The 23,468-nt window shown below is 40.1% G+C and overlaps 2 protein-coding genes and 1 long non-coding RNA gene across 3 annotated transcripts in view; 1 reads left to right on the top strand and 2 right to left on the bottom strand.

Annotated features, from left to right (window-relative positions):
* The window catches only part of LOC133436703 (apolipoprotein A-IV-like), a 298,467-nt gene that overhangs the window by 240,504 nt on the left and 34,495 nt on the right, over positions 1–23,468 (top strand). The gene's annotated exons all lie outside the window — the stretch shown is intronic.
* LOC133441074 (uncharacterized) lies at positions 15,289–17,377 on the bottom strand. Its single transcript, XR_009782388.1, has 3 exons — positions 17,067–17,377; positions 16,080–16,199; positions 15,289–15,964 (listed from the first exon to the last, which is right to left on the bottom strand). It is a non-coding gene; the product is annotated as an uncharacterized LOC133441074 (long non-coding RNA).
* Positions 18,135–22,137, bottom strand: LOC133436514 (trypsinogen-like protein 3). Its single transcript, XM_061717221.1, has 5 exons — positions 21,353–22,137; positions 21,121–21,262; positions 20,206–20,459; positions 18,682–18,815; positions 18,135–18,536 (listed from the first exon to the last, which is right to left on the bottom strand). The coding sequence occupies exons 1-5, from the start codon at positions 21,390–21,392 to the stop codon at positions 18,348–18,350; spliced, it is 759 nt and encodes a 252-aa protein (XP_061573205.1). The 5' UTR covers positions 21,393–22,137; the 3' UTR covers positions 18,135–18,347.

The following is a 23,468-nucleotide window of genomic DNA, read 5'->3' as shown; positions in this document are numbered from 1 at the left end:
TAGCAAAGCAGCCCCGGGACATAACCAAGCCTCCCCCGTCTTTTTTGTTTGAGCGCCTCACTTTTGCATCTGTGAACATAAAAGCCGATGTGATTTTCCAAAAAAGCTCAGTTTTTGCCCGTCTGTCCAAGGAACAGAAGCCAGAAGCTTTGGAGCTTGTCCGTATGCATTTTGACAAATTCCAGTCTGACTTTTTTTTTTTTTATGAATTGTTGTTCAAATACAGAGAATCCAGCCCATCCTTGGAAAGTGAAAGATCGTTCTTTTCTCTTGTCTGAAACGTACTGCAGTGATGGCATTACTGACGAAGAAATGCATGAATTAACAGAGTTAAACAGAGGCTGGTTGTGCGATATGAATTAAGAATATGTGGAGTTAGTCTGTGTTTGTATCTTTGAGTGAGTGAGAAAAAGATCTTCTCATGCTTTGGCATTTCAAAGAAAAAGAGGATCAGTGTTTTTCAGTCCTCCTTACAAGGAAAGGGATTACCGCTATTCTTGTCCAAGTCCTCTCTTCTCTCTCCCTCCTTCCGTCTCCCTGCCGAGAGTCTTCCTACTCTCTTCACTGGGTTTTGTTACACTAGCTTTATACTGATTTAGCCATTTTGCATCAGCCTATTGAGGAATGACAGCCACTGTCGGTGCCTTCTGTCTCCCCAGCCCACATCTGATCGTTACTTAGTAGCACTTGGCTCAGTTCAGTGTACGCACATAAACAGGCCCACTACTCTTTATATGCAGTGCTGTGAAGATGAATCCAGGCTGAAAAAGGCTCTGCTGACAATATGCGCTCCCTCACCCTGCACATTGCCCAAAGAGTAATGAGGCAAGAAGGTCAACATGGATGTAAAGATGAAAATGTAGGACACAAGAGGCTTTTTTTTTCCTCTTGGGGTATGTAATGAAATGTTTCTTACATGCTTTGGTCAAAATACTACAATTTTAAACCATGTCTTTACACTTCTGTCCTAGCAGCTGGTTATGTTCCACTGGATGCATCTCAGTTGAGATCTGTGAACAACTTTGCATTTCCATGCATACTCACACACCATTGATACTCAATAACCCTTGAAGCACAATATAACTGTATGATAAAGCCTACAGTACCCACTTCAAAACACACACACACACACACACTTGTGTTCCCAAATATGTATATTGTCCTCTTCTGCAGTTTGACCGCACCCCGCTTGTAGTGATCCCTCTGTCAGGTATTATCTCATATTAAACTGTGCGTCAAACTTGCACAAGTCCGTGAAAAAAACGCCACACCATAAATATGTAGAAGTAACAGGTTCAGTTTCAGGTTCAATACACCCAGGGTTTATACTGGACTGGTAATGTGGCTGTCGTTTCACCGCTGTGTGCTTTCTTTTTTTCTCTTGACTGATGTATTTAGTCAGAGATAATGTAAGAATTACTAACTTACAACTATGGAAAAAAAATCAAAGATGATGCCAGCAAGAATATGGGTTTACTAGTTGGGATATAAAACATTATATTTTAAACATAATACAAAGTGCTACTAGAGTATTTCTGGATAATTCCCTTTGATAAAATAAAGCCACTCGTAAAAAGCAAAAAGTTTTGGCTGCAACAACTTAAAGAAGTTGTTGGTAGAGATAAAGATGTAAAAGTCTGGATAACTCTACTCTGAGCCAATACCTTGATGTAACAGAACCACACAAATCTCTGTGACTAATTGAAAGATATATTTTTAGTACAAGGCTGCCCAAAAGAAAGAGACAAATTAGTGTTTTTTAAGAGGTATTTGCTTGCCAGTTATTTTGGACACCCAACTTATTCTCTCAAGAACAGAAAACCTTTAGTTTTTTTCCCCCTGAGAATCCACACATTTTAATAGGAGCCTGGTAACATAAACAGATCATTTAGATAAAGACTATAAATCACAGCGTTGCAAAAAGGGAAGGGAATCAGATCTAATGGGATGATGCCGTAGAAGGTGGTGTTCCTGTAAAAATGAGAGGAAATGACGGTTGTGATTGGCGATGAGGGGTAAAAATAGGACCAATTGTTCAGATGTCATAAATCTGCTTTACATGAATACAGGCTGACGAAAATGGAAGCAGATAGAGACAGAAGAACAAAGTTGAACAGAGATAAAGAGTGAAAGAGTTTGATAAATATGTTTATCTGCATCACTCTGCAGGTTTAATATCCTGTGGGGCCTAACTATGGTGCAGTCGTGGAACACACTACGTGTGTATGTGTCTATGTGTATGCACCTACCTGTACGCGTCTGCGTTTATTTGCTGTATTTCAGATATCCAGCTCGCAGCAAGGGAGATTTGTTTCATTGATTGTATCAGTGAGCTCGCCATTAAGTTGAAAAGCAGCTGATCTCCCGCAGAAGGAGCCTCAGCGAGTGTGTGAGTGCTCATCGCTGCAGAGTGCCACGGCCTCCTGTGGGATGTGTGGTTATTAAGACACAGCTGGGCATGTTTTCATTTTAATTGGTTATTCTTTATTATTTGCTTACTCTAGCTGGGTCTGAGAAAAATGAGAGAAAATGCAGCTGAAGGAGATGAATATCCAACAGGGCTCGGATTAAAAACAAAACTAAAGCTATAAACAGAAATCTAATGGGAGATTAGGAGCTGTGATCGTGTGTGAGACGCTCCACAGAGTTCATCCAAGTAAGTGGAAACATTGAGATAAGCGAGTTTATTCACAAGGTCACATACGCTTTCCATGGTCCAGGCTGAATTAATAATACAAAACAACCAGCTGAACTAACTGGACAAACTAACTGACTGAAATAACTAACTGGAATCACAAAAGACTTGTACTGTACGAAGTCTGCACCAAAAAATTAGTCTAATAAACTGCAGCGACTCACTCCAATCAGAATAAGGAGCATCAATGATTCAATGTGAGTATATATTGCATGATTTCATTTGTTTATATAATTCAGTGTGATAATTAAGCAAGTATTTTAAGGTACTGGTTATGTAATCTCCTCTGAGCAATGTCAAAAGCCTGATTAAGGTGAAATCAGTTTTTTACCACCCACGTTGTGTTTTGCTGCAAGGCGTTCGAGCGCTGGAACTTGTTAGCAGACTGCACATTTGTATAATGGCATGCAAATGTTCCGATTGTTCAATCTCATTCTTAGACCTATATAAGGAGCAACAAGCCCTTGAGATGTCTCGCCTGCCAAGCCCCCTACTGCTCTCAGTCAGCAATCCCACCTCCTCCCCGGCTTCCACCAATAGGCTCAGAGTTGGTGGAGGGGGTTACGTTCTACATCCGTGTGTTTCTATGTTAGCCTGATAAAGCAATCTTGAATGGAGCCTAATTGCCTAAATAAAGAAATATTAATTCCTTGTTCTTATTTCCATTAACTGAACTGAGACTTCAAAATAATGAACCTTTTGAGCTCCAACGTAACCTTTGCCAAAGTTTTAGGTCTTGATGAGCTGATTAATTATCTGGATTCTTTACTTTACTACTGTGGTTTTCAGTGATGAGGGGAATGCAAATTTGAAAGGTTTTTTTTCTTCTGTTTACTAATTTCTATTACAAGGAGCTGAGTCTTGGCCAACAAACCAGCAGCTAGAAGGTCCTTTAACCAGCTGCAGATCACTGGTTGTTAGATCAACTGATGCTGACAGAGAAGGAACCGGACAGAAGAGATAAAAGTATTTTCAAGTTGTTGTTTCCCAAGTTTGTAATGTGATAAAGGAATTGTGGTTAACAGCAACAATAAGTAAGTTTAAGCTTAAATTTCAACTCAGGAGTTATGGTACTGAGCAGCGCACTGTTGCATCACAGCAAGAAGGTTCCTGGTTCGACTCCCGGGCCCGGCAGGAGTCTTTCTGTGTGTAGCTTGCATGTTCTTCTTGTGCCTGTGTTGGTTCCCTCCGAGTACTCCGGCTTCCTCCCACGGTCCAAAAACATACAATCAACATTGATTGATCATTCTAAATTGCCCGTAGGTGTGAGTGCAAGCGTGCATGTTTGTTTGTCTCTATATCTGGCCCTGTGATAGAGCGATGACTGTCCAGGGTGACCCCCTGCCTCTCGCCTGTAATGAGCTGGGATACGCTCCAGCAGACCCCCGTGACCCTGCACAGGATAAAACGGGTATAGAAAATGGATGGATGGGGTTCTGGTACTGCTCTGTATTGCAGCAACAGTTTCACAAATGTGACATCATTGGTAAAGTCAGCTGCAGCAGAGCGCTTCTGTGGACTCATTAAGTTAAAATGGAAGAGCACATGTTTCCTGTGGAGAAAAAGAAACAGAAAATACAGCAGGGCCAGCTGTTAGGCAGGCGGGCACATTGCTCATTGTTTAGGCTTGTGCTGTTGCGGCTACAGTAGTGCCATGGGAGCCATACATATGGACACTTAAATATATGAATATCTATTTCTTTTTAACCATCTGCTAAAAAAAAAAATGGAGAGTGGGTGGCTTTGTAACATACAAATCGTCCTGAAGAAACTTAAAAATGTGCATCCTCCTCACTTGAAACTTGCAGAGACCTCAAAACAATACTGTATGCACCATGGAAAATAAAAATCTACTGTACAGAATCTGGAAGACTCTTTTCTGCTGTCAGAAAAGGAGTTGCAAGCTCTGATAATTGATAAAGGTGATGATCATGCATGACCCAATCTTTTTTTCCTAAAACTGTTATCTGTAAACTGTTAATTTGGGAAATAAAAAAATAAACAACTAAAAAAAGTAAGTTGGCTTAAAATATCTACAAAAATGTGCTGTTTTTGATTTTACCGCCTTTGGAAATCAGGTCATCTTTAATTTGTTTAGTAATACACACAAGGTTTTGACAAGGAGGATCATACACGCTTCAGTTTATGTTCTAAAACATTTCAGGGTTAAATTATTAGCTGGACTATCCCTTGAACATAATTTGAAGTACTGTATTATACACATGAGTTGAACTATAAAATCTGGAGGATAAAAATGGATTTGTTCACCGGCGAGTTGATGGAATACAATATGTTAGAAAGTACTCCGAATGCTCATATAGTCACGCACCACGCTGGATTTAAAGCACCGCCAAAAGCAATAAGAATCCCTTGGGGACCAGTGAAGTGAGAGGATCAGAGAAGAAAGTTGCTCCTCAAAGAAGAGGAAAGAGGGAGAAAGGCCCGGAGGAATGAAGAGCAGCTGTTGAGAGCGACTCTTCTGAGAACTTCTGCATGTGCTACAGGCTCCACCCACTGGATAACGTTACACCCCAGCAGCTGTCAGATATAAAATACACTTACACTTGTATCAGTGGCAACCCTCTATACTGGAAAAATACTATATCCACACATCACCGCGGATAAAAGCCAAAGAAACACATACACAAATGCAGACTTGGGAATTGATGCGCGCAGCTGAAAGCATGTTGATTGCTGGGGAGCAATGAAAGGATATCAAAGCTCATGCTTTGACTTTGACCTCGTTGCTAATCTCTCACTGTAAAAAACATACATCTGCACCACGCACACCTGCCTGAAGCCAAACTTAAAAGTGCAAGAAAGAAAAAATAGTTTGGCTGCATTTCCATCATGCAGCAGACAAGAGCCGAGCTCTCGAAAATAACATCCAGTATCGTGAAGCTGAATCAGCCGCTTTTCTGCGGAGGGAAAACAAATACCAAACAAAATATAAGATAACTGGTTCTCGCTGATTCGTGGTGCAGTCTCTTCTGACTAAATATGCCATTAGTCAATGTCAGAAGGTAAATAAAAAAGAAAAGAAAATAGGAGCTGGCAAATAACGCATCAGGGAAAACATGAAGAATTCAGCTCTTCATTTAAACCCGAGTCCCCAGCTGTACTCATGAGCCCATGAAGCAGATAGATGATGTTATCAGCACCTTTACTAAAGGTTCCCCAGAACTCCAGTGATGCTGATGAGTAATCGTTACCCTGCACACAATGTTGAGTAAACACAGTCTATGTTTTGTATCTTTCATTGAGGGGAGGCACGTTTTAAAGCTCTTTTAGTTAGTCAAACAACCAGGTTGACGGTTCAAACACAATGTGCTACAGTTGATGGAAAGTTTAATGATTTCTTTTTCTTGTGAAATTTGCCAATTACTTTAGTATGTGACACTTAAACATTGTGGTCAGTGCCCTCATCTGAAAGGTCATTTGAGAGTCAAAAACTATTGATTGGCCATTTTCCTCTGGCACCAAAGTGATCAAGTGTTCAAGAACTGGCTCACTTGTAAGGAAATGTAAATGTTTGAGGATTTTTATTTGTTTATTTTACCCTACCTGCAAATGTGAGCATTGTGTAGGTAAAACTAGTATAACTGTGAAAGTGCTGGAAGGTTTTATTTGGGATTCACTCTGTGATATAAGGCCCTCTGAGGCTGAGGTGTCAGAGGTACTGTAGGGTAACCCCTCAAAAAAGAAAAGAAGGAAGGGAAAAAAAACCCTCTCTCATTACAGTGGCTTTATCTCATTTACACCTGCATAATTTAAAGAACTGGCCGCTGGGAATATTCTAATTGAGCTATTCTGGGTGATTGCTTTCAGCTCTCAGAAGTGTATGTCTGCTCAAAGGTTGGCATTCAGTTGTTGTATTGAAGGCGTTGCTGTCCTTGTGGAGTGGGACGTCCAGAATATCAACAAACGTAGCTCAATAGTCAAAGATTGTATTTTTTTCACTTATTTCCTCATAAACCCATAACAAGAGAACTAAAGATGGAACTGAAGCAGGATCATTGAAATTCTTCTGAATTGTGGATATGAACCTGTGTGTTTGAAAAAGTTCATGGTGAGACTCAGAATTAAGTAGAAGCTTACTGGGAGGAAACGTCTTCTCTGGTTACTTGCTGAACGAATAGGTAAAAGTACGGAGACGTTTTTAACAAGTTATACACATATAGAGTCTTGGTACATCAAAATGTTACCAGATTGACTTGTTTGCTGGTTAATAATTGAACTCTCTGTCTCTGATAACGTTAAGTATGTCAAAAATGTCCCCAAGGACAGCCGATAGCCAAGCTTCAAATTTCTTAGCAAAGATCCCTGTTTGTATCACTCCTACGCTCTCCCAAATCCCTGTCCTTCCCCGTGTTCCCTTGTGTGTTGTAACTGCAAAGGCAATGACACTAAGAGCAACTTAAGACATCCCAGGAGGGCTGCTGATAATTATAATCCCATGCCCCACTGACTTTCTAATGCAGCTCTGGCCTTGTAACTCACCCTTTCCTCTTTCCTGCATGCTTGCTCACTCTCGTTTCTTGTTCTGGTGGGATGGATCCGATGTCCAGCATTTTGGCTGGTTTGTAAAATAAGAGCGGAAGTGTATGAAGAGGCCTTTTTTCAATTTTTCAATTTCCCCTTTTTTACCTTTGCTTCACATTTATGCCTTTCAGCCACTGCTGTGACCTACTTCCTTTACCTCTTAAAAGAAAGGATAAAACCTTTACAGTGACTACTTTACAGAACCATAGAGACCTCACAAAGCTTCTGGGTGCTTGAATAGAGAGCATGCGCGCGATCCGTCACCTATACATTCAGCATCAGTGTGTTTCTTGTGTCAGGTCCTCCTGTATCCACTATCCACACGTACGTTTGGAGCGCTGGTACTTTTCTCAGCTGGATCCCTCCCAGCTTATCGGGTTTGTCCACATTATTTGATGCTGGATCAGAGGACGTGGCTTTGCATAATCTCCGTCTTTTTCTGAGTGCAAATACACAGAACACAAAACATGGGAACAAGTGCAGGATTTGTGGGAGAAGTTTTACCATGTTAAGTACTGTAGTTTTGGGTGTTGGTGTAAATAAAATATTTCAAGAATTTTCCCCCTTTCTCCTTCCACTGCCTCGCTCGTATCGCATCAATATGTTCACACAAGCATCGTATGAGTTAACGGTATAAATTTCTGAAATGTTGCACTGTATGAAGCCATCGTTGAGTACATGAGTTGCATTCATGCCAGTGACATTTCTGAACCACATGCTGGGTGGGGACAGAGGGGGTGAACATTCCTTACTAATTGTATGTGAACTGCATCCCACCCTGCTCTCATTGTATGTGTGTATGTGGGTGTGTGTCTACTCGTTGTGTTGCGGAATAGTTCGGAAAATTGCCACCAACACATGCATATGTGAGGCTGACCTTTGCCTTTAGTTGGAGTCGGGGTTATGTATTGTGTTTCAAAGTTTAGCTGCTGCACCTCTGCAAGTACAGAAGGTCATATCCTCATCCTAATTCAGCAAATGCATATAGTATTATCATTATTATTAGTAGTAGTAGTAGTAGTAGTAGTAGTAATAGCAGTGGTAGTAGTAGTAGTAATAGTAGCATGTTTTCCTGTTGGCACACATGGATTCATTCTGTACCCAGCTCTTGGGAGATTTTACTTTTGTTTTTATGGCTCTCAGGAAACCACATCCTTCAGACTTGAGACCCCTTACACAGGAAATGATACATTTTGCTCTGGTAGCAACACAGTTTATCTAAAATAGATGGGAGGATAAGCTCTCTCATATCAGCAATACCAAAAAAGAACAAAACAAGAAGAAAAGTGGGAGCCAGGGGTAGGGGGTTGGAGGAAATCCAGCCTGGTGTAAACATCTGGTGTTAAAGTGTATCAGTGAGGCACAAATCATGCACTTGGAGTGTTAATGTTGTTTTGTGCCAAAACTAAGTGAAATTAAACATTGTGGAAATTTGTCTTACAGTAGTTCAACAGAACTACTTTGTTAGTTATTTTAAGATATGCATTTTTTTCCCATTATTTTGTTTCCATAACTGAAAAAAACGGCATAAAAGATAATAAATCTCCGTGAGAGTTCGCAGTAGACAGACTCGATGTGCTTTTACTGACACAAAGTACGGCAGAATTTCACATCTAAATCTGATATTTCTGTTAAAAAAGGATGAAATTGGCTGTTTAAAATTTTACGTGACATATTTCGAAGCTGTTCACTTTGGGTATTACAGTAGCTGTTAATTATTTACTCCCCAACTCTCCTATTATCTACTGTTATATAATAATAAGATCTTAATATTCACTGAGTTCAATCACGATCCTCAGACATACAACCAAATATATGTAAAGCAGCAGAGTGCTCATGAAGCTGCATATATTGCTCGGGTTTTGTATGTATTAGCTGCTTTCTGTACAGGCTGGATAACACAGTTTCAGATATTGTTTTTAATATTTTACCTTACGGTGCACAAGAGGTGACGCCATGTCTGTTGATTTATTATTGATGTTTCTCTGGCATAGAGTGGAAATCTGTTTCACAGCAGGTCTGCTGAGATTGGACCAACTCTGATTGACTAAACGCTTAGGCAGCTTCTAGACAGCTTTTGTTCCGTCTCAAGGAAGAAAAACTATTTGTGTCCAGTCTTCTGTGGATGATGCTTTTATGCAGGAGGGAACTCTCCAGGTTTGCTTTGATGTGTGAGTGGACTCCTTCATTCAGGGCGAGTATGTCAGGTCCCCCTGCTGTTGCTGATGGGACATCTCTGTCTGCCTGATTGTGTCAAGCGTGCATGTATACATATGTAAGACTTGCATAAGAATTCACCTGATCGCTGTTGGGAGCAGCTGTCTACAGCAGCACACACCGCGTATGTGTTTCAGTTGCATCACAATGTATTATTTGTCTGCCTTCATGATGCCAAGTATGCCTCCAGGTGATGTTTTCTAGCTGCATTCCTAACAAATGCACACTTTCAAACTGACACTTCAAGGCATGGTTTTGCACAGGAAACAACATGTTCTGGTATGTGTCAGTGAGTGTTACCAGTCCATCATAGAAATAAACAAACACGGGAATAATGTCAACATGAAAAGAAGGATGAGCTGGCATGCATCCATGGCAACAGCGCCAGTCTCCAGTGCTTTTAGAGTAGCATGTTAACAATTGTAAGAGAAGCCAACTGGGGTCCCGGTGGGGTTTCCCTCTGTCTCTCCATTTTGAGAAATCCATTACCGAGAATGCATGTATGTCGACGCTCAACGGTGTTTGTTTATTGTTCTCGGTACGTCTCCATCAGTTCAAAAGCAGTATTACAATTCGGTGTGACGTCTCCCTCCCAAACCTAATGCACCAAAGTATTCTGGGATCAGTCGATGGCGCTCTATTACTGCACACCACTGATACGGTCCACTGCTTTCGTTGTTTGCTCTGCAACCTCCTGCACAAAGTGAAAGTGGTTGTTTGAGCCACAGAACCAGCTTCAGGGTTGAGTTACATTTATATTGAAAACAAATGTGTTAAAAGGTGAGCTGTGTACTGGAGTTTAAGATTGAATAGATTAAATCTGCGTGTTTTGAAAGGATGGTGCCATACACATAGACATACATACAGTATAAAGGAGTCTGAACTAACAAATCCAAAAGTCAAGGTTTTATTGTTAAAGTTTGACATTTAGCTTTAAGAAGCCTGACTAACCCAGAGCCAAAAACACCATAGCAAACAGCAGCTGGATCGGTGCGCCTCATGTAACCCATGCCAGGGACGTAATATCCACGCCCTCACAGGTGCAGCCAATGAAGCATCGGCTCCTGCACTGATGCAGCAAAGCCAGCAGGGATGCAGAGGGGCGTAACAAATGTGTTGCATGTTATTAGATGCTGTGATTAACAGAACGGATCGCTCAAAAACGGATCACACTATGTACAAGCACACCATTTAACACTTATGTTTGTAAGTCATAATCTCTTTTTGGTTCATTAGCATGTTTTCACATCTCCTTTTGGTCATTGTAAGGCATTTTGTCCTTTAATACAGTATGTCATTGTGAGCATGACATACTGTATTATGTCTTTTTCTGATACTTCAACATTCTTCTTAGTCTGTTCCTGTCTCACTGTGAGTCCGTTTACAAACTTTTTGTCCTCAGGTTCTATTTCCATATGCTACTTTTGCATCTCTTATGATCTGTCTCGTCGCTTTACATGTGTTTGTGGGATTTTTGTCTTCTTTGTGTCTCTCCAGGCGACTTTACAGGTGAAAACCTGACCCTTTGGAACCCTGTGCCCGTGTCTATAAATAGTCCCATATTTTGAATTTTGTTTCTCAAAATGTTTGTGCTACAATCAAACTATCTTCCATCTATGAATCATATAGAGTTAAAGCTGCAAACACAATCTTTACCTTTTGGAAAAATGTTCAAAGATTCTGAAAAAGATGCATCTGTTAAACGGTGTACATGCAGTTTACCACAGAAAATGCCCCCCTTGGTGTTTCTAGACTTAAATCTAGTATTTTTGCCCATGGTAGCAGCGCACTTTGTAGCAATTTGTTCTAAAATGTTCACATCCACAAAATTGCACATGCTCATTTGAATTCGCAGCAATTTCCAAAATGAATGCATAATGCATCCCCTACCTCTCTATCTTCCTGTCTGTCAGGCACACATGAACACACACATCCACAATGTTTTTGTGGTTTTCTGTGTGAAGGCTGCATTGTGCATAAGGCATGAGCAAACTCAAAGCTCAGTGTTCACAATGATGGAGGGAGCAGGGAGAAGCTTGGTAAGTGTTGCTGTAAGTGTATCCACGCATGTGTGGGTGTGAGCCTGATATCTGCAGCATTCATTATCTCTTCAGTTTACATCTTACTGAATCACTTTCTGCAAACACACACACACACACACTTATAAACACATGTATTTACAAAACACAATTTTAATCATTTATTCCTTTTCTCACCGCCTCTCAGAGACAAATCCCACATCTGTGCACTATTCGCATCCCACGTACAAATGTACACGTACACTCTGCTTTCTCTCAGTGTGCTCTTGTAGCTATTAGGCGAGTATCATTAAAGCTTTTCAGACTAATTATCTCCCCTGATGAGCCGAGGGTCTCAATGGAACGATAGGGAGAGATCCAGCGTGATTGACTTGGCCTGTGCTACCCTCAGTGAGCCATTTGCCTGTTGCAGAGAAAAACACACACATAGAAATGCAGCTGCTTGTGTTAATGTACTGTAAGTCAGCTCGCGGTGTTCATTTACATCTCTGTGAAAAAAAACCTGTCGGTTCTAGAAAAGCATATAATGGAGGATTGCGAGTGTAAAAGTACTTTGTGCACATTATCTGGTTTTGTGAATGTGCGTTATAGTTTCCTCTCAGAGCCAGGTGCCACGGGGGAATGTGGGGAATGTAAGCTGGTAATGAGTGATGGTGACAGTTTGCCAGAGAAATGGAGCGATGGAAAGAGATGGAAGAAGGGAAGGAGAAGCCCTGTATTTACTCTGCAGATATTGTACCCACCACTGATAAGCTCTGTCACACCCCCAGAAAAAAGATTTCCACCAAAGGGTCATCATTCATTTTAATTCCCCCATTAATCACTTTAAAACATGATGTTTAGGCAATTGAGGATGATATTTGTTTTCAGGCTAGGCCAGGCACGCATGCCTGAGTTATGGCAGCCAAAAGAGAGAGGAGGAGGTTGAGAGGATCTATAGAAACTTAGCTACAATTTATAATGTGCTGGTTGCAGGAGTGTACAAGGAAGGATAAACATTAATAAAGCAAAGCGCGCTATAAGTTACCAAGCCGAGAGAGAGGACGCCAGGATGTCAGTCAGAGACATCAACACTAAATATGTCTCTTCCAGTTTTGTCGGCCCTTTAAATTCTGCATAAAGGTTTATGGAAGTGAATGTAACTCATGCAGGCCTAATGCACATGTAATTTTAATAACATTTGCGACTTTGGTCAATTAATATTTCTACTGTTCTTAATGTTGTCCCAAACGTCCAAGGGTTATTTTTTTTCCTTTTAATGATTTTCATTCTGTGCTCAAAATGAGACTTCAGAAACATGCTGAGGAAAGCCTCTGCAGATAACAGCAGCTAGTTAGGATGGATGGATGAATGAATGAATGCATGAATGAGCACCAGCATGAGCTTAGCTTGTTGGATTTGAAGAATGCTAATTAAACCGTCTTGTATTGTTTCCTTTGTGCATTAACATTTCTTTTGTACTTTTGTTTATGAACAAGTATCTATTTAAAATTGTAATTTTGTCTTCACAGACAGATATAAACATTAAATCTGCTTCTCTTCAGAAAGTTAGCCAGAACTAAGATCCTTGCAAACATGACTCTTCCACTTTTAATTAGATTGGAAACACTAAAACCTACTGTATAAAGGTGCTCACTATCTATCATTACACCGAAGAGTCACAACAAGTTAACATTTATAATTTCATTGCAAGACAATGCTCTGCTAGGACACCTTCGACACATCCACCATAAACCCATAACTCCATGAAGCCACAAGCCTCCTGTAGCAGTACAACATGAGGAACAAAAATAAAAATGTTGCATAATCCTGCTTGTGGAAAAGCCCAATCCACAGAAGCCTAGGCCTCAGTTTATTGGATCTAGAATATGTATTTATGCCCTAGAGCCAGACACTTCTAGGATATAAGGTTTCAGTACCTTGTGAATTCAAAATATTGCGGTTGCTTTATTATTGGTTGGTTGTGCTCAGTTCTTTGATACAGCTCCTGTTAAACTTCAGTTTCACAATGTTACCTTTCTGGTGCTGTTTGTGATCATTTCACCTTGAACTTTCCCTTTTAAACTTGACTGAACAAGTTTGAGTCACTTTACCAGAAGGCTATGTTCATTTTTATAAAGATTTTACAGGGAATAACTCGGGTAATTGCAGAAGCACAGAAGAAGAAGAAGATTGGTGTAGAGTTGCAGAGATGTTTTTACTCTTCAGAGGAGACGGGTAAAGCTTCTGTGGAACAAGGTGCTCGTCAAGCATCCGTTTTGATTCAGTAAAGAGACATAGTTTATGTAGCTAATCTTACAAGAAAATAAACTTTCATAAGTTATCTCCTATAAGTGAAATTAAATGACAACTGTAGCATTTGTAAAATCATTTACCAAGCACAACACCAAGCTCAACATACAGTGTATCCTTGACTTTATAAAATCTTATGAAAGGAAGTAACACATAGGGGGTTTTACCCGACCGCCACCCCCAAATATCACACTGTTTTCTAAAGTGACACCCTGGCGACCAAAGTCAGACCCTCAGTTTGTTTGGTCTCCCACTGAGGTGAGAAAAAGGGAGGAGAGGGGTGAGGAGCTGGCGAGAAATGCTGAGAGCAGATGGCAGAGTGGCCCCTCTGTTTGGGTGATTATGGACACAGCTGTCAGTCACTTTGGATGCAAGTGTGTGCACATGGGTATATTCTTCATGTGTATGTGCCTGTGTGTATGTGTGTGTATTGCAGTTGCATTATTTGTATCTCCCTCCATGTGCTTTCCATTTCCTTTGTGCATTGGTCATTTTGGATCACATCCACCTGTTTATTGCTGTAGCATATTTTTTTCAAATGTCTTGCTGTGTTTGGAGAGTTCGTTTATAAACTCAAAAAGTGTAGAATTTCGTGTCCCCCTGCCCACACTCTGACCCTTTACTTTATGATCTCTCTGCGTTCCTGCGTGTCCGTATTATTGGGCTTTATCGCCCCCTAGTGGTGTTTTGTATTATTGCTGAAAATTCTTTGGAAGAGTTTGTGATTGTGTGACGTGCTGCATCTCTCATTTGCTTCCACTGTTTCATAATAAGTGAATGTCTAAGGAGCTTCAGTCACATGAAAAAATGTGTGTATGTATGAGTGTGTGTGAGCGTTGCAAATTACACTTGCTTTGATGAATCCTAACAACCAATGGCATGCAGCAGCAGGAGTTGCACGCAGATAGAAATATGGCTGCCGCTCAGCTCCAACACCTGCCACATTTTTGTGAGCCACATGCAGTGTGGAATGGTGGCCTTTGGCCTGTAGTCATTTGTTTGCCAGATTCGATACAGTCAGCCACACCACACCATATATGTCAACCACACTCTAAAAACAAAAACGCCTACCTACTCAATAAAATGGGTGAAACATTTTTACACTCATACATATTGAGTAAATTTGACTGCCATGCAATTGTGTAAAATAAACCTAAAAAATTGAGTAAGTGCAATTAAAACCTTTAAGCTAATTTAAATAGCAATGTTAAGTAACTCGGTATGAAAAAAATTGAGTAGATGTGCATAAATATGCCAAAGAAAACTTAAGTCAAAACCACATAAAATATTGAGTATATACAACGGGAATGCTTGGTTGATCCGACTGAATATGAGTGTATGATTTAACAAAACAAATGTGTTACCTATACCCAATATTAACTGTATTATATATTTATTTTAATTATATATATATATATATATATTTTATATAAATAAATAATTATAAAAATAAATGTTCATTCACCCTTGTCAAAATGAGTACACAAGGCAATTATACAGTCAATTATTTTTATTGTATAAAACTTTAACATTTCACTTTGGTTAAACAAAAAAAGAAAAGGTAAAAGTGCTTGCGTGCTGTGCATCCATCCAACAGTGCAACAGGAACTATGAGCCCTTTAAAATGACAGTAAGTCACAGCCATGGGCTGTTTGGCAGTTTCGATTGTAGTCTTAGTCTAATGTAAACAATAAAACGCCCCCGCCCCCGCCCCCCAAAAAAAAAAAAGTTATCTCCATATTAAAACATTTGTCACTCAACAAATCCACTTTCAGTGAACATCAAGAACTCTTCAATCACAATCTGGAACAGTGGCAGCAAACAGACGATACCTTTAAACCTGAGAGCATCTTGCTGAACCATAGTTCCTTAACTAAGTAAGAAGACATTTCTTCAGTCTCTGAACTTTGGGTGAAAGATGTAGAGGGTCTAGCTGAAGCAGCACCTTCTGGAAAACCTCAAAGCTATGTTTGAGCTTTGCGGGGTACTTCAAATCAAAGACGTAGGTCAGTCCCAGGAGATGGCAGCAGGCTCTGCTAAGATCCCCAAGGTTGGTGAGGACAGGGATTCCCTCAATCACAATGCCTACGTCAGTAGTTCCTCGGTTCGGCAGCAGGTAGATTTTCATCACTTCTGTGGACAACTCCTCTTCTATGCTGACAGGAGCACCAGCAGCATCCTGCACACATTAAGACAATTGGTAAGAGCTCACTTTCAGGCTGTTTCGTTTTATAGACACACAATGAGCAACTTTCACCGATGCAGTCATGGAATAAAGCAAAATAAAATCTCACCAATGATGCAATGATGATGTTTAAGGTATTATTCTAAATGTTGATGCTGTGCTACATACAGCCAACAGTCCCTTTTGATGACTCCACAGATGTGCAGAGTTTACACCTCCATTCCATTAACTGTAAAACAGAAAAGAAAAAGGATGATAAATACAATAGTGTTAACAGGGAACCAACAGATTGTTTTAATGTTACTTTCATTCAAAAACGTTGACTAATATCTGTCATACTAATTATAAAAAATGTAGTTAATGAAAAAATCTACTTAAAAATCTAAATGACTCAACATGTCAATCCTCCCCAAGGATAATAACCATAGCCCAGTTCAAAATATCACAGTGAAAATGTATTGAAGGAAATTTGTTCATGAAAATGCAGCAGACAATCCAATGGTGAATGCCTAATGGCTGCTTGAGAAAAGCACTGCGGAAGAAAATAGACCCTTCGCGGAGCGAAATGCGACTGGTTCATTTACACAATATTTTAATTTAATTTCAATCCTCCTCGAGGAGAATAACCCTAGCCCAGTTCAGAATATTACAGTGAAGATTTATTGAAGGAACTTTGTTCATGAAAATGCAGCAGACAATGCAATGGTGGATGCATAATGGCTGCTTGAGGAGAAAAAGCACCGCGGAAGAAAATAGACCCTTCGCGGAGCGAAATGCGAAAGGTTCATTTACACAATATTTTCATATGCGGACCTTTCACCTAATATCACATTTTTAATTTTTAAAATCACGGTGATATAACCGTCAAATGCCTACAATTATGTGTAGGCAATGAATGTCATAATACACAGCGTGTTCTGTTGTAAATGGTTGAAACGGGTAAAGTCTTTTTTTCGGGGGGGTAGTTTTACTCTGCCCTCCCGCCTTGAAACAGACGAGCATCATGTGAAACATGGCTAGTGTCACGTCCAACTAAACAAGTAGAATATGCAGACACATTCAATATTTAATTAACATTTGTTGGATGTCTACTTACCAAGACTGCTGCTCTTTTTGATGAAATGGCTGGAAAGGTTCATTGCTCGTCTTTTCCGTGTCCTCCGTTTGCGCTTGGATTTGAAAATGCGCCTGACGTCAAAGTTCAGTGTCTCTAGCCAATCAGAGGCAGGTAACTGTGTCTAATGGGTGGGTCTTCACAAAAGACTAAAGATATTGAGTTGGAATCATTAATAATTCTATTTAGTTAAAGTCATCTGTATAACTAATCCATTCTCAAATATTATGATGGAAACCCACCCACAGTTATTGAGCATATTTAAAAAATATTACCAGTTTATCAAAAACTAATTTATTCTCATGAAATTAAATAAAACAATAGATACATTTTACACAAAATTAACAGTTGGATTTTTACTCATTTATTTTGGCATCTGCAATTAAAACAATCTCATACGTGATAATTAGAGATTTTATTAAGCTTATATACATTTTCTAAATGGTTATATTTACAAGGCAACTGAATTACTTTTTAGAGTGCAAGAATAAACCAAATAAATCCGAAATGTCCATTTTTTAATTCTGAAAAAATTGTGGCCATAAGAAAACCAAAGTATTACCATATCCCTTACAATAAACGCCTCATAAACCACAAGTGGCACAGATTTGACCCAAACATTATTTTTTTTGTTCTGTTATTAACAACATTGGTGCACATCACTAATAATATGCCTTTCCACATCCAGCAAGTGGAACATCTATCAAGCATATATAATCATGTCTCATGTCAAATCAATCTCCATTTAACTTTAGAGGAAATATCTAGGAAATTGATTTTTTTTTTTTTTTTGAAGATGACACTCAACGTGATTCATGATGCTTGTCTTTTATTCAAGGAGCTGCCAGATAGGGGATTAACTGTTTTAATGTTTGATTCAACAAAAGTGACTGCACAAAACCATTTAAATGCACCACTGTAGATTATAGTTGTGTCTGCAAAAAGTGACCCCAAATGAGAAAAAAAAATATGAGCGAGTGAGCAACAGTGAACTGTGGAAGTTGCAGAGGAAAAATAAGGGAGCATGTAATAAAAATGATGACTAAAACATAAAGTGTAGATGGACACATTTATTTTAGCATTTATAGTACATGCACATTTCTTAATATCTTTGGCAGTCCTATCTAAAATCCAACTTTATAACAATTTGAAAAAATAAAATAAGGGTAGCATGTAAACCGTAGGGTCAGTCACTAATTGTTTCTCCAGAATGGAGCAGTTTATTATTACTTAATCTGCGGATTGACATGTGCCACCGCAGATTCATGTCGTCTTATGTGGTGGAACGTGTGTTGTCTGCGGCGGCCTGCTGGCCATCACTCCGTTGATCCAGCCGTTGTATCTGCACAGCTTGGTGTACACTGAGGGGTAGGCAGGGTGCTCGCAGCCGTTTCCATACCATGTCAGGCCCTGCAGCTGACCACCACACACCAGCACAGCGCTTTGATCATCCTAGAGATGAAGAGCAGAATATATTATTCTGTTGTAGTAGTTGGTTGGGAATGTGTTTGAATCAAATGAAAATACAATGAATGAAATAGAAGTAAAAGTGGAGTCATTAAGTGCATGGGTTTCCTGAGTGTGTGTTCATGCTCACCAGGCAGTTATCTGTGTTTGCTCGACCTGCACAGAACATCATTGGTCCCCATATGTACGAAGGGAGGGTGCTCATGCAGGTCTGGTCATCCACCACCGGCACATTTATACACTTCAGGCGCGGAGAGGGGTTATCTAGAAAAAGAGTTGAGTTGTTACTGTGAGTCTCTGAAACTATCCAAATCTTAGAGGTCTCTGATATGTATGTCTGATGGTGTAAATGGTGTGAATGTGCATCAGTGGGTAGTGTTGGTTAGTGTCCATTGAGAAGTTTTCTTGCCCCCCGAACCCCACTTTGAGTCCACAATATTGCAAAAAGCAGCTATAATGGTGTCACAAAACCAGATAAATGGGGAGGTCTGTGTGGAGGAAAGTCTGCCTTGGTAAAACCAAATCAACACGTTAAACACGACAAGCTTCTCTAGCAACCCCCAAAAATGGTAAAAAGTGAAAAAAGACACTGTCAGCATCTGATGATATAACATGTACCATCATATGTCCAATATTTTTCTTTTTGAGGTCCAGGGATTAATTCCCACTTCCTGCAGTGGAGGTCTACATTTTGAGCGAATATTTTCAAGGTTTGCCTCTTTTAATTACTCGTGATCACCAAGTGGGCATTTTGGCATGGAATTATGAAATGATTAAAGAAGGCCGTGATTAGGATGGAGCGTTCATGCCCTGTTAGAGCTGCTGTGACCAGAATATCAATGCGCTTTGAAGCGAGCATGTTTCTCCCTGATGATAAGTCTAACGTTCCCCTTTCCCCTGAAATAGAAGGTCCTTCAAGCTTAACTCTCAGAAATTAGTGCTTTTAGTGCTCTGATGTCTGGTTTTGAGAAGAGTATTAGGTGTTTTAACAAGGAATTCATACATTTGCAAAACCTTGAAGAGGAATCATAGCTGTGCAGCGTCACAGAGACGTACTAGGTGGCACTGAAAGAAGTGTCACTCTGTGAAAAGAGGAAGTTTATATGCAACAATTTATTTTTTCCAATTGTACAAATTAAACAAATGAGCAGTTGCAAAGGATTATCTGTGCAAGTCTGATTTTGTGATCTCTGGACAGAATAGGTCCTTCTGCTTCCCCTGTTTTCTGCCTCTGTTTCTGCATTTACTGCCAAGTTAAGCCCACCAGTAAATATGAACTGAGCTATGCTGAACTAAACCAAAGTAACTGCTTCTCCAGTTTCATGCTGAGAGAAAAAATAAGTTGTATCAACCTTTAAATATGGTCAAGACAGAGAACAAATATGTTTTCCTACCTTTTCTAATATGAAATTTGAATCCCTTGTACTTTTTTTAAATAGTGTGTGGCGTTGGAGGTGGGGATAAAACTGAGAGAAAGACCTCTCTGATGACAACAACAAAGATGGAATTAATACTGTATTTAGTTTATTCAATCAGGATTTTTCATCTAAATCTGAGCAAGAAAGTTTTGGCTATATCACATGTTCAGAATAAAGACTCAAAGGACGTTTGTACTATAGCTGTGGGTTATCATGAGGTTGTACACTCCACTTACTGTGGTTTGCGATGGTGGATCCCCAACCACTGACGGAGCAGGTCTCTCCTGGCTTTGTGCAGCGGCTGGGCAGAGGAATGGGCTGGACGTACTGATTGAAGCGGGCCGGTTGGGCCAGACGCACCATGGCGAGGCTGTGGAGAGCCGAGCGGTAGGGGCTGTGATAGGTCACGGCAGCAACGTCGATGCGTTGCTCTGTGCCTTCCTCCACACTGTGGTCATGTTCTCCCAGAGAAGCAACAGCGTTGCTGGCCCTGCCGAAGGACAGAGGAGGGAATTCATAAAGGTCAGGCTGATCTCCCCAGCGCTGGGCAGAAACATGCCCGTGGCTCAGCAGCGGTATACCTTAATCAGACGTGAGCTGCAGGCTGATAAATGAGCTTTAATTAAGCAGGAACCCAAGTGAGATTTTCTACATCAGTCAACAATATTGAGCCTTTCTAACGCAGACCCCAAGAACAGCATCATGACAAAGCTGATCACAATGAATGATTGACTCATCTGACACAACCTTATTAGCAGAATGTATTAGTATGCTCTCAGTGCTATTGAAAAAAAAAAGCTGTGTAACAGAACAGCTGACAAAAATGTCTGACCTTTCAATGAATCACTTTTGTGAGAGAGGGTGGGGGAAGAAAAAAAATACCACACACTCCACTTTTTAATTACTCCAGGAAAATTGGGTGAAAGTCCTGAGTAGCCTAAGACAGATGCTCACACAATGAAAAGGCTGGAGCACTTGAATCCAGCCCCAAAATAGCTGCACTAGGAGATAATTCAAGCACCCTTGTCTGGTTTTTACCACGGCCACATGTGATTAAAGTTAAACAAAAAAAGGTCTCTCCTCACAATAACACATTTTAATTAACTGCAAGTGGGACTTTTTCATTTGGTGCTGTCAGTCTCTATACATACATTTGTGCGCAGCTAAAGGATGTCACTATCCACCACTTGTCAATAAGAGCTCCGCTGCAATACGCTCTTCCACGTTCCAGCCGGACGTGCCACGGTCGGGAGTGAGGCTGGCACTCCCTGCTGTCCTTCAAAGGAGATGCTCCTGAAACCCAGCAGGTGTAAAAAAAGAAACTATAAATAACTGCTGTGATATCCACCTGTTTTAATTTACATGCAAAATGGTGATACATACCTGCAAGCCCCAACGCAACTGCTAGAAGGAGAAAATTCATCTTGTTTGTCTGGTGTTATTCTGTGGCAATAACAGTGTATCTTCATTAGCTGCCGTCTTATTTATACCTGCAAACAGAGGACAGTGGGAGGAACAGACTAATAAATAATTATTCAGCATAGTTTCCTGCTCTGCCGTGACCTTTGTAATAACCTTATCAAATCGTCACCTGGAGGTGTTTGGCAATTTGTTCACTCGCAGTGACGCACCTTGATTCCTGTAACATTTAGTTATTTTCCTGAAAACATGAAAGACCCTTAATTTATGGTATAGATTATGCTGTTCAGTCATTATAGATTCCAGGAGCTGTTTTATGTTGTTTTTTGTCAGTTCTGTGGGAATTTAATGCCCTTTTCAGTGTCTGAACATCAGCTAAGGCCTCTGGGGGACGGATCATTAAGGCTATATTAAACCTATTTTTTATGGTTTGCCTGGTTTGCCTGTCCTAAGTGTGTTCCTGCATGAACAATGGTGTGCAAGATAAAGGGACAAAGGTTTTGTAGAACTACGAGAAGTAATAATAAGGAAGATAAAAGTTGGGACATGATTCCCATTTCTCTTAATAAAGTTAATGTTTTACCATGATGCAATTTTAACAGAGTTGAAATACTGCATAAATCTGAAGGGTCTTCTGGGAAGACAAAAATATCCGTTAATAAAATCTTTTCTCCTTCCACTCTGTAAAAAGATGACTTTTTTCCTTTTCTTTTTAAAGAAAAAAAGGACTTTACAAATTACTTCTGAAGTCACTCGTTTTCACAAGGATGATTCACAAGATTTACTAATTTTCACAACAAATGTAGTTTTTTTTTTACCAGATCTGCCACCACTTCATAATTACTGTCTTGTATCTGTCGTTTATGCTGCTGCTACTCTCCACCTATATCCAGGACATGTCCAGGACACAACATAGGAAAACAATGAACCCTGAAAACAGTAAATGGTTTTGAGTTGATCTTCAAACTCAACACTATTTGCTTAGTCAGACCCAATCTGACCTGGCAATCCCCAGCTGAACTGGAACGGGATCCATGGAGAACACACCCTGCAACTCCAGAGGATCTAGCGCAGGGGTGGGAAGGTCTGGTCATACTTGTGCAGACATTGATGGCAAGCTGACAATGTTAATTTCATCTGAAATAGGTACGTTTAAGCAGGATGGCACCTTAAACGCGCAGGAGGACCAGTGCTGCCCACCCCTGACCTGTCGGGCCTCCTCCTGATGTTCCACTGCTGGAAACGACAGGCCTCCACCAGAGCTGTGTGTCTGCGGCTTGAAGCGACAGAGCTGTTGTCCTGGAAACTCAGGATGAGGACACACGACATCAGCTGAATTTTGGGCTGATCTGTTCATGCTTGTGTACTACTTCTATTTTCCAGAGTACTTTCTCAATGATTATTCAGTTAGTATAGTTTAAGAGCATCCACTAACTACAAATCTAACTAACTAAATAAAAGCTAAATAACTAAAGAAAGAGTGTCTAAGAAGTACAAAAGCATGCTCTAGCAGGAGTATTATTCAGGAGTATACTTCTGAGACTGAGACTTAGAGTGAATAGTTTCCTATTATCCCTTTTTTCTTGCTGATGTCATTAGATTAAATGAAACGGGGGTCGATCAAACATAAAACCTGTTTAATTTTGCCTCTCGGGTAAACCTAATCTAATGAGGCTAAATAAGGAGTTACTTTCAGCTGCAGCCACACTCAACAGAGCAGCAAACCAACAGATCTGTATGAAAGCTCTCTCTGTCTAATTACAGCAATAACTACAGAAATGTTAGCAGAGGTACTGTGAAGAATACTTTAGTCCATAAAGTGCACAATATATATGAAGTTTGTGTGCTGGCTTGCTGTTTTGGTATTCCTCCTTTGAAACAACAAAAGCAGATAATACTTGAAAGCAAGATCTTATGCTTTGTTTCTGTTGTGTTGCAGCTGCATCGCATGTTGTAGACTTATACATGAACAATTTATACACGAGCTGCGTCCTTCTTGCATCAGGGGTTATCAGAACGCACACAACCAACGAGGTCGATTCATCTCTGTTTGTCTCTGTGCACACACATATTACAACTT

The sequence above is a fragment of the Cololabis saira genome, chromosome 3, assembly GCF_033807715.1.
Source record: "Cololabis saira isolate AMF1-May2022 chromosome 3, fColSai1.1, whole genome shotgun sequence".
Classification (NCBI taxonomy): Eukaryota; Metazoa; Chordata; class Actinopteri; order Beloniformes; family Belonidae; genus Cololabis; species Cololabis saira.
The sequence above is the reverse complement of the archived record's forward strand: the minus strand, read 5'-3'. Positions and strand labels throughout refer to the sequence as shown.